This window comes from Salvelinus fontinalis, chromosome 1, assembly GCF_029448725.1.
Source record: "Salvelinus fontinalis isolate EN_2023a chromosome 1, ASM2944872v1, whole genome shotgun sequence".
NCBI lineage: Eukaryota > Metazoa > Chordata > Actinopteri > Salmoniformes > Salmonidae > Salvelinus > Salvelinus fontinalis.
The window spans coordinates 66757830-66775227 of record NC_074665.1 but is presented as its reverse complement, the minus strand read 5'-3'; the positions used below and the strand labels follow the sequence as shown (position 1 = coordinate 66775227).

The window sequence follows — 17398 nt, the reverse complement described above, 5'->3', positions numbered from 1 at the left end:
CATAATTGTATTGCACAGGTGATCATCCTTTGAATGCTCTGCAGAACTTGATTATTGCATCTTGGGCTTTTTTCTATATGAAATATGATTATGGCTCTAAATGAAGCTGTTGCAATATAAACACCCATGAGGAATAGAATCCCCTATAAGGTACATAACAAATATATGCATCTCAGCACAAAATGTAAGAACTATACATACGATGCAGGAGTAAACATCTTCCTAAAGGAAATAGTGAACAAATTTTCATTTTAATGTCATGGGAAATTCCCTTATTTACTGAACAAAAATATAAATGCAACATCCAACAGTTTTGAATGATTTTACTGAGTTACAGTTCAAATAAGGAAATAAGGAAATTTAAATAAATTCATTAGGCCCTAATCTATGGATTTCACATGACTGGGAATACAGATATGCATCTGTTGGTCACAGATACCTTAAAAAAAGTAGGTGGGTGGATCAGAACACCAGTCAGTATCTGGTGTGACCACTATTTTCCTCATGCAGCGCGACACATCTCCTTCGCATAGAGTTGATCAGGTTGTTGATTGTGGCCTGTGGAATGTTGCTGGATATTGGCGGGAACTGTCATACATGTCGATCCAGAGCATTCCAAACATTCTCAATGGGTGACATGTCTGGTGAGTATGCAGACCATGGAAGAACTGTGACTTTTCAGCTTCCAGGAATTGTGTACAGATCCTTGCGACATGAGGCTGTGCATTATCATGCTGAAAAATAAGGTGAACGCAGCGGATGAATGGCATGACAATGGGCCTCAGGATCTCGTCATGGTATCTCTGTGCTTTCAAATTGCCATCGATAAAATGCAATTATGTTTTTTGTCCGTAGCTTATGCCTGCCCATACCATAAACCCACCACCACGATGGTGCACTCTGTTCACAACTTTGACATCAGCAAACCACTCACCCACACAACGCCATACATGTGGTCTGCGGTTGTGAGGCCAGTTGGACGTACTGCCAAATCCTGTAAAACGGCTTATGGTAGAGAAATTAACATGAAATTCTTTGGCAACAGCTCTGGTGGACATTCATGCTGTCAGCATGCCAATTGCACACTCCATCAAAACTTGAAACATCTGTGACATTGTGTTGTGTGACAAAACTTTTACACTGGTCTTTTATTGTCCCCAGCACAAGGTGCACCTATGTAATGACCATGCTGTTTAATCTTGGCTAAGGAAAAATGCTCACTGACAGGAATGTAAACACATTTTTGTTTTAGAGAAATACGCTTTTTGTGCTTATTTAAAACGTCTGGGATCTTTTATTTCAGCTCATGAAACATGGGACCAACACTTTACATGTTGTGTTTATATTTTTGCTCAGTGTAGGATCCTGTTGAGAATTAATCCCAAGTGAAAATTGCAGGACCGAAATAATGATTAATACTTAACATGGTGGAATGGGGCAAAGAATGCTGAGTGTTTGACTCTTGTTCAGTAGAATCTGAAACCAACAAAAAAGATGTGTGATTGTGTACCTAAGCTTAACTGCTGCAGCACATCCCACTTTTTCATGCCTCCAAAAATGCACAGATTTACACACACCGCACACCAGTGCATTCACATGCATACAGCGCTAACTGCAAAGCAACATGATGGTTTGTTAAAGGCTTTACCTTTTGGCAGTTTAACATAAGATAAACACTTTGATACCGCTGTACAATTTTCTTGTCATTTAAAACATGAGCTATATGCATCCTCTGCTGGTTGGTTGTAATTCTCTCTTATTTAGTTGTTTTCTAATTCTATTTTGTCTCAGATAATAGTTCCATCAAATAATATTCAGATATGTCTTACGGTTGATTTTAAAACGTCTTCACGCTGCGCTGTGCAATAAAGTTAAAGATATCTCTTAACAAGAGACTTGAAAGGAATGATTAAAAGTGGCACAGGGATTTAAATCCTTCCAGTGTGCCAACTTTAGTGCTTTGAAGATGGCATCTTGGTGGTTGCAGTTAGTACTATGGGGAGCAATACCTCTAACAAATCGGAAAGAGGCGTTGGTTGTTCATGGGCACTTTCTCTGTACAATCTAGTACAGCTTGTTTCACACCTGGGTGGCTCCCATGCATTTTCTCAAAGTAATGTGTTCAAAGGACCTTTGAGGAAAGTTAGTATTTTTCCACTGATCTAATATGAGAGACGCCACTTCTAAGATTATTGTTGTTACTCTTCTTGGATTGTAATTGAACACACTTTAAGTGTCCCTATAGAGCCTTACGACTGAAAGGCTGAATAAAATAGCATATTTGCATGCTACCGTAGATCTCTAAAATATATGTTTCATTGTTTCATAAAACATAGTAGCCCAATTATTTCATATAAAGCTGATTCTTGGCGTAAAGCACAATTCTGAATCTTCAAGGCTTGGTTAAATATCGGTTGGACTCTCATCCTACTTGATGGACCAGGCTCCATTTGAAGGTTTCACTATATGTTGGAACAGCACCCTGCTGGAGTTGTCCATTATCTGCTGCAGGATTTTGTACTTATCATTTTTTATAAAAATCTTTCCAATAAAGGTCTAAAGAAATATACTTAATGAAATGTTAGTGACAATGATTTAATTAAAATGGGATCACTATGATGCAATATTGGTTTTTATAATAATATGCTTATTTGTCTTTTTGTCTTTTTGTACTCATTTAGCTTCATCAACAGTAAATCAATTTGCAAACATAGCTATTTCTGATTCCTGAGAGCATCTGTGGAGGTAAATACGCTGCTAGGATATTTATCCATCTCGCACACTGCTGTGCCAATCAAGACAGGCAAATAGATTAGCTACAATTAGTCAAGTGTAATGGCCCATAAATCACAATCTAAGGGCTGCTGGGAAAACCTGCAGGTTGCATAGTTGGATAACATCATATCTCAATCTCAACTGCAATAAACTGAAAATGAAAAAAAACAATGCTACCAAAGGAAGTGTTGTTACCATCAATACTATTAACACTCTAGGGGCCCAGCAACACCCTTCATCATAACAATGGTTGTGACACTTTTATCAATGAAATCCTGGCCTGTATCAAAATTCTCTAAAATCCCAGACAAAATCTGCAGTCAATTTCATTTAGACTCCAATGGTTACATGGAAAATCAATCTTTGTCGGCTTAAAATGGAGCCCATTCAGACAACCAGACAAAACACCCTTATTAAACGCCATTACCCTGATGGATTAGCTATTCATGTTCTGAGAGGCCAGCCACTAACGCATAATAAAAGAAGATGTGACATTTTCCTAGAATGCAAAAGTGACAATTCTTCTTCTATGTGGATGAATAAAACACATGCAGAGAACGCAATATAACGCAATATTGCCAAGCTTATGCATGCTGTAACAAACAACATACAGTAGCTGTAATTCATTCTGAGGCAGTGGTTAGTACAAAGATATCAGTAGTCAGTGCTAAGATATCAGGAGAAAGTGTTCTGATACAGCCAACATTAGATAAGCCCATCATTGTTCATTCTTTCTTATCACTCAAAACAAGAACTAGCGCACGCTACACACAATAAACCATTGTCCATAAAAGGAATTGTCACAACCAGGAACAAGTGTTGTTGCCAAATGAGACTGATATTGCGTTAGAAAACATTTAGGGAATTGAGTTTTGGTATCCCCTCACAACCCTGTAGCACTAACACAACTCTGAATCACTAGGGATGAAAATGTTCCGGGGGAAAAAAACAAAGAAAAAAGCATGCTTATCTTTAGAAAGGTTTACGAGCAAAGTGCCATGCTCGTGCATCATTCATAGCCTAGGCCCCAGTGTCTCAAGAGGGCTCATACAGTATATGCCATCCTGAGAGATGTTTCCAACAAAGGGGGTGAGTTGAGACTCCTGTGATATTTAGACTTCATGGAAAATAAATGACATGCAGTATTGTCCTGGATGGGTCAAAGTGATTTGTGCTGTTTACTTTATAAAATACACTATACAGTTTTGTAATGACCCTAGTTTGATACAGTTGACCTGAACTCCCTTGAAATGCCACAGCTATCAACCACAGGTTTAATCATGCAAATAATGCCAAAATAACGTAAATGGGAACATGTACTAAGCAGATAACAACTACAGCAGTAGCCACATCTCTCTGCACACAGCTTAAACAGTAACACATTGAGGTCCTGAAGAGGTGCATGTTAAAGGAAAACTCCACCCAAGAACTATCTTTGGTTTTTTGTTTCATTAGTCCATTGTTGATATAGTCTCAAAATGTTTTGCGTGTCAACAATCCAGTTTTAAAGATACATAACCGTTATGATGCGGTATGCTAAATGTATCATACCGGCTGTAAAAACAAATACCAAAAGATCGTTTTGGGGTGTTTTTTGTCAATTTAAGTGAACTTAGCCGTGTTTTTTCATATGAAATATAATACGCAGATTTTCAGACACAGATTCAAGAATTACCCTATAAAAAATAACAGTAATTTATATTGATTATTTGTGGCCCATGAGGGAATCAAACAAACTACTCTGGTGATGCAAGTACAATCCACTGTCAACTTAACCAATGAAATCAATATATAGTAGAGAAACAAGTCAATAGTAAGACAATTACCATTTTGGTAACACAAATATGTTCAGTATTTTTAATCCCTATAATACATCAATCCAGCCAGGCTTTTAATTAGAGAAACATGCAATAATAATAGGTCTCACCTTCATAAATTGCTTTAAATCCTTGTGCACTCACAGCAAAATCTGTTGTGAACCAAAGGGCCATTATTGACCCTGTGCTCACAATAGGCGACGGCAACATGAAGCCAGATAACCTGCGAAGAGAGAGAAATGTTACATAACATCTAGTCATTGTTATCAAATATTTAAGTACTTCACATTATTGTTAGTGGTCCCAGTTTTGTACTGTGCTTTTTTGTCTCAAATTTTAAGTTTTCAGAGAAAGGACGTAAAAGTAAAATGCTTTACACCCAGCAGAAAAGGAAATGACATCAGGCACACAATAACAAGCATGGCAAGGAACAAGAACAGAAGGACAATAGCATTGCTAGACTGCCTCAAGGACCCAGGAACAAAGAACCAGGGTATGCCTTCACTAGGATCTAACGCTAACACATTCTGGTGTCAGAGCACATAGATAAGATAGTGTCACATGGACAGAGTGCAGCTCACAGAAACAGTGCAGATGTGACACAGAAATAAACCCAACTGATTTTCCCTGTACGCCTACATCGCTAGTGTCCACATTCAATTATAGATAAAGCTCCCCAAAATGTGTATCGCTGCGTGATGTGCACTCACAACTTTCTATTTCCTAAAGCCAGTTCAGACTGACCAGATTCTACTGCCAAAATTAGGCCCCGTGTGGCTCAGTTGGTAGAGCATGGCGCTTGCGAAACCAGGGTTGTGGGTTCGATTCCCACGGGGGGCCAGTACAAAACAAAAAAGTATGAATGTATGTACTTGTAATTCGCTCTGGATAAGAGCGTCTGCTAAATAACTTAAATCTAAATCTAAAATGTCAGTCCATTAGGTGTGAATGCTAAACCTTAGTTGGGCAGCATCTTGTTGACCTGTTAATGCACAAACAATCAGAGCATGAGGCTGCCAAAGATAAGTAAACTGAATGTTCTGTAGCTAATGTCAATATTTTCTGATGTAGCTAAGTTCTAACAATCCAAAAAGTGTTACTGAACAGAGTACCAAACAAATGCATAATATTTACTGGATAATAAAGGCATTATTTTTAATTTGTTACAATAGCGTTTAGGTACAAACACCTAGTAACCAATATTATGAATATCAATATTTTGCCATTAAACAAGCTAACTAGTTAGCCTATAATCTTGTTTCAACTCATCAAACCAAGAGTTGTAAAGTCTGTAAAAAAAAATGTGGTAATAAACCACTGATCCATTAGGTCTATCCAATAATAATTTCAAGGAGGCTTTTAATCCTTTCTCAATGACACCCTTACTAAAGGCTGATATGAATCATATTAGTCACTGAAATCAAACGCTTACTATAGATATTTCCTACATTCTTAGAAAATAGGATAACAGTTTTGGTTCCAGGTAGAATTATTTTGGGTTCCATGTAAAACCATCTGTGTAAATGTCTCTATGTGGAACTCAAAAGGGTTCTACCTGGAACCAAAAAAGGGTTCTACCTGGAACCAAAAAGGGTTCTTCAAAGGTTTCTCCTGTGGGGAGATAGCACCTATTTTTCTAAGAGTGTAGCCACCAATGGCATTCCTATACTGTACTACTACTGGAGCATGTTCCCAGAATGATGTATGCACTTCTTGTTTGCAGTAGAGTATCAATCTGCCTGGCAGGTCTTTAATCAATCATTCATTTTATGTCCAGTGATTTTCCCACTTACTTTTGTTCAACAAGCCATTTTGTGTTAATTTAATTTCAAACTTGAGGAGCGTGTGAATCTTTCATTCTGTGTTGGTACAGGAGACAACTGCACTGAATAATTTATTTCGCCCCACCCTCCACACACACACACACACACACACACACACACACACACACACACACACACACACACACACACACACACACACACACACACACACACACACACACACACACACACACACACACCTATTTGTATCCAATGAATGAAGTGGCTTGCTTGGGCACAAAAACAAATAACTGCCGCTGTATTGTTTACCACTAATAGTTTGATTCACTCACCTGTGAGAGATATTGCATTTTTTCCACAACTAAAAAAATGGTCTACCCTCAGTGTATTATTACTGTTAGCTTCTGTTAGCTCACCAATGGCTGTCAACACACTGGGTAATACCAAGTAAAATAGATTGTCAGGATATATGTCATAATCTCTTAAATGCCACGCTAATTAATATACACTATGCAGTGAGCCACCTATTCTTCATGGGCCTGTCACTAATCCAAACGATCTACCTAATCCAGACACAGGTGTCAGCGCAGAAACATGTTTCAAGCATATGCACGCAGAGGACAGATGACCAACATGGCCGAAAGAAACACAGGTGCTAAACTGTTTACACTGAGGATGATTGTGTGGACATTTGAGATGTCCCTGTGAAAACCTCTGGCAATAACATTGGTTTCAGTCAGCTTTCATGCTATTGTATATTAAGGCTATTATTACCTTATCTATGTATAATCCACAGAAAATATCTGTGTATTCTGCCACCAATATACAGTATGTATGTCCTTATGTTATATTGACAACACTATTGTAGAAAAGGCCCATGGAGTTGCTGGAAGAATCCTTTAATTTGTGGCCACTTGCTCAGCTGGGCCAGGGGCGCTTTAATTGGGTCAGGTGGAAATGTCCGACAGATCTCAACTCATTAAAAGGAGGAAATCGCCATCACCCGATCTCGCAGCGTTTCTCTACCTTAACTCCGTCTAATCCCCATGAATCCACGTAAATCCACCGAATCTGTTACCTTTCATCTGAACTATCTGTTGCGATCGGGAGAGCGGGCCATCAGTTATTGTTTATAGTTATTACCGCGGAGTGCGGCTTGGAGCTCACGCTTTCAAACCTATTATGTAATGTAAATGGTCAATGATCACAGCCCTACAGATCATCACAGGCCAATTATGCAATCGATATGGTTAATATGTAATGAAATGACATGTACATATGAAGACAAACTTGAAAGGGTAAAATATGAAATGTCATTGTTTGCTGAACTGGTCCATTCTGATATCAAACTGATGGAGATTATAGATTGAATAACCGATCACTGATTGAATTATTTGTATTAGTCTTCTCATGATTATGATGAATAGTTACGAGCCTAAATGACTCAAGGATGATTCCTATTGACTTCTTATTGAATTGAATTACCTAATTATGTTAATGAGTAATTGTTATGATTTAATCTTTGTGATTATGAATTTGATTGGATACATGTTATTCTGTTTCCTTTGTTATGCAGCACAGACTACTCAGTAAATATACCACTTTATGGTTAAAGGAATTCCTGCCTCAGTCTCATCCATTCCTCTGTCACCTGACCCGTGACCACCTGTTCACCTTCACTGTCCGTCATTCTACCTGTCCAGCTACCCACACAGATTACACTAATCTTTCAACTATTGCTTAAAATAAAGGGATACAACCCTAAACAGCTTCAACTTGCCGAAATACCATGGCTTTGTTCAATGAGAATGGGCTCCTTATCCTTGCTTGACATTGAATTATTGTTTGGTTTAACTCTCAGTTCCTCTTGGAAAATCACTTGGTTGTCTAAGAGTCAAAACGTATGAAATAAGTGGTTTCTCCGTCACCTCAAAGACGAGACCCTTGAGTAAATGCAGCTCTTGTTCACAGATGAAAACTCCTGACTAGCAGCTGCACTGACAACAGCTCTGAAAACAGAATTCCTTTTGACACTGCTATGGCCACATCACCATACTTTGGAAGCACAAAATTAATTAGACGGTGATTGTTGTTATATTGATAATCCTTGAATAAACACACCGGAACTGAGGACTAGAAGGAAATAATATTCAGGGTATTCTCTTTAGTTTTTCAATCAGTTAAAATGGAGAAGGGGAATAGCGAAAAAATCTGAGTAATGATAATAGCAAGACTAATGCCAGGGTCTGGTCACAGAGACTGTATTAGTGGTTATTGTTCAACCGTTACTCTATTTCAAATGGAAGAGTGGCAAGTTGCAAACAATGTGAGGGTTTTCTCAGAATCAACAGACTGTTAGATCATGGCATAACAGCACCTCTGCAATTAGAGACAGTTATGGGTGTGAGGACTTAGATTCATGTTGTCAGCTTTTAGCTCTTGGGGAATAACTTAGCCATCAAGTACAAAAACCAAGTACAACAAATACATTGCTAACATTCACAAAGGGCTAATTGACATGTCTGAATGGAATTCTTAGAGCCTGGATACTGTACAGCACGGCCAACTAATGTGTATACATACCATTGTTGACCAATACCATTGTTGGATAGATTGTGTTAATAAATACAACCATCTTTATGGCTAGGATTTGAACTTTGGCTTCTAATTCGTACGTTTGGGACTTTTTGAGTGCATGCATGTTTGCAGTTTGCAAAGAGATGCCGGATTGGTGTTGAAAAATGATATTGTCAGTAAGTTCCCAGACCAGTCAGAGGCTTTTATTAGAGTCCATAACAGAGCTAGTCTGTGGAGTTGTTATGAAGCTGCTACTCTTTCAAGGGTGTCAGCACAGTGTGCATTAGCTCAGAGAGAACATGGGACTTAGCTCCATTTCCAATGACTCCAAGGTCTTTGGAGTAACTGTAGGCCTATCTGTTTACTGACAGACGATTCATCCACCTTGACTTCTATCCCTCCCTTTTAACGATAATTTCTAAAGTATTTTCAGAAGTATAGCAATAGGTCATTCACAGACGATGGAGCGTCCATTTTTTATTAAAACCTTTTTTGTTTGTTATAAACCTACACATAAATTTAAAAGTTTAGGGTTTTTACGTCATCTCTATTGATCACTGTGACAATTCATCTTTAAAGGCAAATTTGTACAGAAGTCCAAAGATCATATCCTGGCTTTTCTCTATAGGTTCAGATTTTTGAGCTGATTTTTTTTTTTAAATGACTAGGAAAAGTAACTAAGTGATCACTTAGTCATAAAGACAATTGTGTCCAATTACTTTCTTAGATCTCCCTCCCTTTCTAATTTGCTTGATCTGGAGCTTAATTGTAATGTACTTCAATGGACTCCAAGCAAAAGAACAATGCTTTGTGTGGAATAAAGGCTGGAAGCTTTGAAATTGCCTTTATATTCTGTGATGAGGGTTCCTGTAAATGAGAGATGTGTGCATAATTTCACTGGTGAACACTGATTGTAAGATTAGGTCAGCTGGTCTTTGAATGTCTGCCTTACAAGTCATCAATGGGGCCAGTGTGCACCCATACAAAGCTTCCATCAGTTTAGTTAAGAGAGATCTCATGTTCGTGGTTGGGTGTTGGTGCAGATTGATTCAGTGTATGTGCTCATTTGCATGCACAGTTGATTGCGTTACTGTTCGACTGTGAATCGAGTCTGGCTAATGATGAGACTTAGCCTAAGAGCCAAGTAACTACAGGGGTATACTACACCACCACATCCAAAGTAAAAAGACAGATAGAGAGAAACAGGGGAAAGGAAGTGTCGATTCTGTCTGTTATTGACAATAGGTCAGTCTGTCACACAACTTGTCCAATGAAACCAACCACTGTACTCGTCTGCTACTGATTCTTAACAAGATGCAACTGTACATTTGGGAAGGAAGTGCTCTTTCATACCGAGAAAGTGTGATTGATTGTTGAAAGATTTTTCAAATAGCTTACTGTGAGGAACTATAGTTTGAATATACTGTATTATCATTCATAATGGATGTTAAAAAAGCACTTTCCTATATTTCCACGCAGCAGGCCAGGTAGTTATGCATGCTCAGGTTGCACGCTCTCTCAACATACATTATTATCTATTTTAATAAATCCATTGAATACACCATCACAAAGAAATCCATTATTAATTTGTTTTAGGCAGGTCCGAATAAAACATACGTTTAATTATGTTACTGGTCTGTGCAGCCTACTGTATACGGCTGCGCCATGCACATTAAATCAATAGTTATTTTGTTCATTAAACAGACAAGACACACTTTGGCTACCCTGATCACAGTCAACACACACATTTTATAGTAGGCTAAGAATATAATGAAATATAACTACAATTAACATATAAAGAGTTATATTTTGAAACTTAGCAGGCGTAGTGTCTTACATTGAGAGCATCTTCATCATGATACCAATAGAAAATAATAGCATTATACATTTTCTAGAGCATGTGAGTCTCATGCTCATATTACACAACCTTCGCGGGCTTTTGGAGTTGCCTTTACGCGACAAGATGGTGGGCATCCAATGCATATGGCTCCGGTAAATTTTTCAAATGGCCGGTAAACTAAAATCTTTCCTGTCATGTTGTATGGCGACATATTTTCCTGGAACAAGAATGGAATGAGTTACATTTGAATTTTCAATGACCATCGATAGAGCTTTATCCATAGAAATATTTTATACAATATTCTGCCCATGTTTCTATTTTTGAAGGACTTGAACCAACAGATGTTTTAGGGATAGTAGGCTATAGACCTACATAGGCTACTGTAAAATGCATTTTCGTTTTTCTTGGAAGAGAAACACCATAATATTGCATAATCAAGTAGATGTGCTCAAAGATGCCCTCTGGTGGTTAAATGAGCATTAATGGCAAGCTCTGAAAATAAACCGAAGCGTACCACAACAAACCAAAGCATAACGCACGCAATTATGCAGTATGACGCAACATTTAAATGAGGAACCACTGTGTGTCACTAATGTATTTTAAGTGAATGGTGAGCAGCATTACCATGTCATAGATGTAGGATTGCTTCGTCAATTATCAAGTATCTGAGAAATCGGTTCCGCTTAGGCTTTGCCGTTCAACTCTTTCAATTCCTCAAATCATTGTTTTAAGTCAATTGGTCTCGACTGTAATACTGTAACTCTGTGGGGGCCTCAGAGAAGTAGGTATAATGTCAAGCATTTCAGTTTCAGTTCTAAGGTAAGGAGAACAGTGCAGTTCCCTCGGCCCTATTCATATTACAACATTTCACTTCAAGAGTTTTCCATGAGGGATGCTTCGCCATGCAAAAAAATATCATTGGCTGTCTTAGAAGAGGTTGAGTTTTCTGACTTTGTCAACCTCTGGACTGAACAATGACAGTCATAGAAAAAGTATACTGTGATTTCATATTGCAGTTTCAAGTTGCCTGATGTATCATTCTCAGTCCTGGGTTATTCTGTTTCTGGGATTATCTTTGTGCCTGGTTTGTGAATAGAGATATTTCAGTAGTTGACAATGGGTTCAACACCTCAGTCACTGATACAGAGCTGATTCTAGATTATCAACCAGTGTATTGTTTGAGGATTTTTATTCTCATTATTTCTGAGATCCATCTGTATTCACTCTATAGTATTCACTCTACAGCATTCACTCTAGTACAATGAAGTCTAAGTCATCTCATTTTGTGTTTCAATACCCTCAAGCTGCAAGATGTTTGGAAACAACACTAGACAAAACAAGCAATAACTATGTTTGAGCGCTATATAAACAAAAGTTTGTGGACACCCCTTCAAATTAGTGGATTCGGCTATTTTAGCCACACCCGTTGCTGACAGGTGTATAAAATCGAGCACACAGCCATGCAATCGCTATAGACAAACATTGGCAGTAGAATGGCCTTACCGAAGAGCTCAGTGACTTTCAACGTGGCACTGTCATAGGATGCCACCTTTCCAACAAGTGAGTTTGTCAAATTTCTGCCCTGCTAGAGCTGCCCTGGTCAACTGTTAGTGCCGTTACTGTGAAGTGGAAACGTCTAGGAGCAACAACAGCTCAGCCATGAAGTGGTAGGCCACACAAGCTCACAGAATGGGACCACCGAGTGCAGAAGCGCGTATCTGTCCTTGGTTGCGACAGTCACTACCAAGTTCCAAACTGCCTCTGGAAACAACATCAGCACAATAACTAATTGTCGGGAGCTTCATGAAATGGGTCTCCATGGTCGAGCAGCCGCACACAAGCCTAAGATCACCATGTGCAATGCCAAACGTGGGCTATAGTGGTGTAAAGCTCTGAAGCAGGAGAAACGTGTTCTCTGGAGTGATGTATCACGCTTCACGATCTGGCAGTCTAACAGACGCATCTGGGTTTGGCAGATGCCAGGAGAACGCTACCTGCCCCAATGCATAATGCCAAGGAATAATTGCCTGGGGCTGTTTTTCATGGTTCAGGCCCCTTAGTTCCAGTAAAGGGAAATCTTAACGCTACAGCATACAATGACATTCTAGACGATTCTGTGCTTCCAACTTTGTGGCAACAGTTTGTGGAAGGCCCTTTCCTGTTTCAGCATGACAATGCCCCAGTGCACAAAGCGAGGTCCATACAGAAATGGTTTGTCGAGATCGGTGTGGAAGAACTTGACTGGCCTGCACAGAGCCCTGACCTCAACCGCATCGAACACCTTTGGGATGAATTGGAATGCAGACTATGAGCCCAACCTAATTACTCAACATCAGTGCCCGACCTCACTAATGCACTTGTGGCTGAATGGAAGCAAGTCCCTGCAGCAATGTTCCAACATCTAGTGCAAAGCCTTCCCAGAAGAGTGGAGGCTGTTATAGCAGCAAAGGGGGGACCAATTCCATATTAATGCCCATGATTTTGGAATGAGATGTTCGACGAGCAGGTGTCCACATACTTTTGGTCATGTAGTGTGTTTTGCCACACCATGGACTCAAGCAACTGTCTTAGAAATACACACCAATATATCTAGTATAGTGAATCATGAAATGGACACCAGCTCTACCATTTGTCATCCTGCAAAAAGGTGAGCAGGTTATTGGAGCCCACCAACGGTGTAGTCAAAATATATTGGTATATCCATCACATGGCTCAGCAAGCCTTGGCTCTCCTTGACTCACAGTACAACTGCATCAATCATAGGAGTCAAACACAGACTCTGTTCTGTTACAGAATTCAATTCCCTGACAGTGGTACTCTCTGCAACCCCCCCAGCACTTTTGCACAGAATTCAGGTGACTGAACCGTGACTTCTGATCCATACGGATACAAAGGCATACACTACATGGAACCCAAAAGAGTTATTCAAACGGTTCTCCTATGGGAACAGCCGAAGAACCCTTTTAGGTTAACACTAGATAACACTTTTTTTCTAAGAGTGTAATAGTGTGCTATCTTGGATGTTTGTTTTTCCATGATGAGCATGATTGATAGCAAGACCTTTAGCATATAGAAAAGCATAATTCAAATTGTTAAAGTAAAGTGGTGTGAGTTTGGGGCTTATCGACACTCCCAACACGTTCAGCATAGCATACATTAGGGTAGAATAACCAAACATGTTAGTGTTTTTATCAAATGATATTTTATCAAATGATATATAAACATTAAGCCTATAAGTGACTAAATACAAAGCATTAGAGGTGACTAAATACAAAGCACTAAAGCAATGCCTGTCTGTCTGCATTGTCTGTTTTTATAATCTAGTGCTCCAAGCAATTTTCACTCAAATCTAAAGTAGGGCAGGAGAATGTTCACATTATGCCACCCCTCACGCACTACCTGAAAAATATCTGAAATAGTCTCTGTGGGGATAAAATGTATTATCTGACAAACCATTAAAAACAATGTCAAACTGTAGACTATAGTATACTATGGTCAAAATATATTAGTATTTCTATATTTCTATAATATAGTATTCACTGTAGTGTTTTTGCGGACTTGAATGTAGTATTCACTGAAGTGTTCTTGTGGACATGACTGTAGTATACTATAGTATTCACTGTAGTGTTTTTGCGGTCATGACTGTAGTATACGGTAGTATTTACTGTAGTGTTTTTGTGGACATGACTGTAGTATATGGTAGTATTTACTGTAGTTTTATGCATACATTACTGTACTGTGGTTGCTCCACTAAAAGTTTTGTGATAATGCAGCGGGACTTTGTGGTTTAGGTAATTTATGGTTTAGTACGGTACCCTGCTTCACCACTTCATTGCTCCCGACCAGCGCAAGGGGTAGTTAGAGCACTGATTATGCTTCTGGGTCCTACTGTGTCTCTAACTGACAACGAATGGGTGACATAAACCTAAATAGAAATGGATAATTGTGCACGACTTCAGTATTACTTACTAAAAATGTTGTTAGACTAAGGTTTTTATTATTATATTTTGTTAGGATTATTTTGATTTTACTGTAGTACTGTAGCCCAATCCCGACTGGTCACGTTGTACAATGCCTGAGTGGCGCAATGGTCAAAGACACTGCATAGCAGTGCAAGCTGTGTTGCTATAGATGCTGATTCAATACCTGTGCCGGCCTCGACTGGGAGACCGATGAGATGACTACTGGTTTTTGGTTTCTCTCCCTCTATAACAGAAATAAATAATTCTAAATAACAAACTGGCTTTATTCACAAATTAGTAACATTGTCTCACCCCATGTTCAAGAATGGCCTTTTTCTCGCTCATTTTATGTAATTTGAATACAAAATCCTATCCAAAATATTGTTATTTTTTAAACAAAGCGATCTATTATTATTTTTCATTTAGAATTATATAAAAGCCCCTTGGATATTCTCACAGATACATTATTAACCCTGTTATTGGCACGCCCTGACCTTAGAGATCCTTTTTATGGCTCTATTTTGGTTGGTCAGGGCGTGAGTTTGGGTGGGCATTCTGTGTCTGGTGTTCTATGTTGTCCTTGTTTTGTATTTCTATGTGTTTGGCCTGGTATGGTTCTCAATCAGAGGCAGCTGTCTATCGTTGTCTCTGATTGAGAATCATACTTAGGTAGCCTGTTCCCACCTGTGTTTGTGGGTGGTTGTTTTCTGTTTTGTGTGTTCACCTTACAGGACTGTTCGTTTATCGTTTTTGTTGTTTTGTCAAGTGTTTCATATTTTAATTAAAATAATGAACACTTACCATGCTGTACCTTGGTCCTCCTCTCCTTCTCCAGACGACGATCATGACAGAACCACCCACCAACCAAGGACCAAGCAGCGTGGGAACATGGACTCCTGGACATGGGAGATTTTGGATGACAAAGGACCATGGGCACAGACAGGAGAGTATCGCCGTCCGAAAAAGGAGCTGGAGGCAGCAAAAGCGGAGCGGCGACACTACGAGGAATTGGCGCGAGGTAACGGGCACAAGAGGCAGCCCCAGAATTTTTTTGGGGTGGGGGAACACGGGTAGATTGGCGGATTGGCCAACTCACCGTGCTTACCGTGGCGAGAGAGTGACTGTGCAGGCACCGTGTTATGTGGGGAAGTGCAAGGTGTCCCCATTGCGCACGCATAGCCCGGTGCGCTACATCGCAGTTCCTCGAATCGGCCGGGCTAGAGTGGGCATCGAGCCAGGAGGGATGATGCCGGCTCAGCGCAACTGGTTTCCAGTGCGTCTCCTCGGCCCGGGGTATACTGCACCAGCCCTACGCACGGTGTCCCCAGTTCGCCAGCACAGCCCAGTGCGGCCTGTTCAAACTCCCCGCACTTGCCGAGCTACAGGGGGGATCCAGCCAGGACGAGTGGTGCTAGCTCTGCGCTCGAGACTGCCAGTGTGCCTCCACGGTCCAGTGCATCCGGTGCCTCGGCAAAGGACAAGGCCTCCTGCATGTCTCCCCAGCCTGGTGAGTCCTGTGCCTTCTCCTGGGTGTCTCTCCACTCCAGTGATGATCCATGGCACGAAGACTCCAGTGATGATCCATGGCAAGAAGCCTCCAGTGATGATCCATGGCACGAAGCCTCCAGTGATGATCCATGGCACGAAGCCTCCAGTGATAATCCATGGCACGAAGCCTCCAGTGAGGATCAATGGCACGAAACCTCCAGTGAGGAGTTATGGCACGAGGCCTCCAATGAAGGAAGCTAGTTGGTCCTCCTCTCCTTCTCCAGACGACGATCGTGACAGTTATTAGCAGGACAATATATATTGGTCATATTGGTCATGGCTCCCAAGTGGCGCAGAATGGGATTGCCTTGCAGTTCTCCAGCTGTATCCACTGAAAGCGCGCTAAGTTCAAGGCACGAGGGCAGGGGGTCTGGGATGGGCCACAGAGCTGCGCACAGAAGACGGACGTAGCCCATGGGGGAGGGGGGTGGACCACCACCCCGCCACACTGGGTAGCACAGAGCAACACTTTCAGGGCCATTGCACTAATAATGGAGCTGACTTGGGAAACATTCCCGCTGTTCTTAGTGCCAGTCTGCACGTTCAAACTAAAACAACGTGACTAATAATTGCATCTTCATGCTTTCGTAAATTTTTTTTTTATAAAAATACTCTTTCAAAATGCCGATGTTTATTTAGTTATGCATCCATAACGGATTACTATGGGAATAAATATCACTGAACTACAGAAATATTGGAACAAAGTTGTCTAATGAAGGTAAACAAATTGTTGCATACTGGAAAATACTCTTTCAAACACACACGGTCACATTGTACAGAGCCATTATGGCTATTAGCGGGTAGCTGGACAATAGACTTGCCTAGAAGGAAGGTAGGGGGAGAATTCTATCTTCAAATGTATTTCTAAGTTAGATTGGCTGTATCACAACCTGATTGGTTGCAATTTCAGTTTAATCCACCAGAAAAGACAAAACAAATAATACCACAAAACTTATTATTATGTATCACATCCGACCGTGATTGTGAGTCACATAGGGCGGTGCACAATTGGCCCAGCTTTTTTCTCCCTCTAAAAACAGAAATAAATGTTTTAGCCTTTATTATTTTGGCCTTAATTCAGATTACAATCTCTCA

General features: G+C 40.1%; 1 protein-coding gene across 3 annotated transcripts in view; it reads right to left on the bottom strand.

Annotated features, from left to right (window-relative positions):
• The window catches only part of LOC129860196 (CUB and sushi domain-containing protein 1-like), a 588526-nt gene that overhangs the window by 337831 nt on the left and 233297 nt on the right, over window positions 1–17398 (bottom strand). For all 3 annotated transcript variants that reach the window (XR_008760312.1, XM_055930581.1, XM_055930589.1), the window contains exon 3: window positions 4703–4815. Coding sequence is in view for 2 of the 3 variants with exons in the window: in XM_055930581.1 (XP_055786556.1) it covers window positions 4703–4815 (113 nt within the window). In the remaining variant the exon portion in view is untranslated. The remainder of the gene's footprint in view (window positions 1–4702; window positions 4816–17398) is intronic.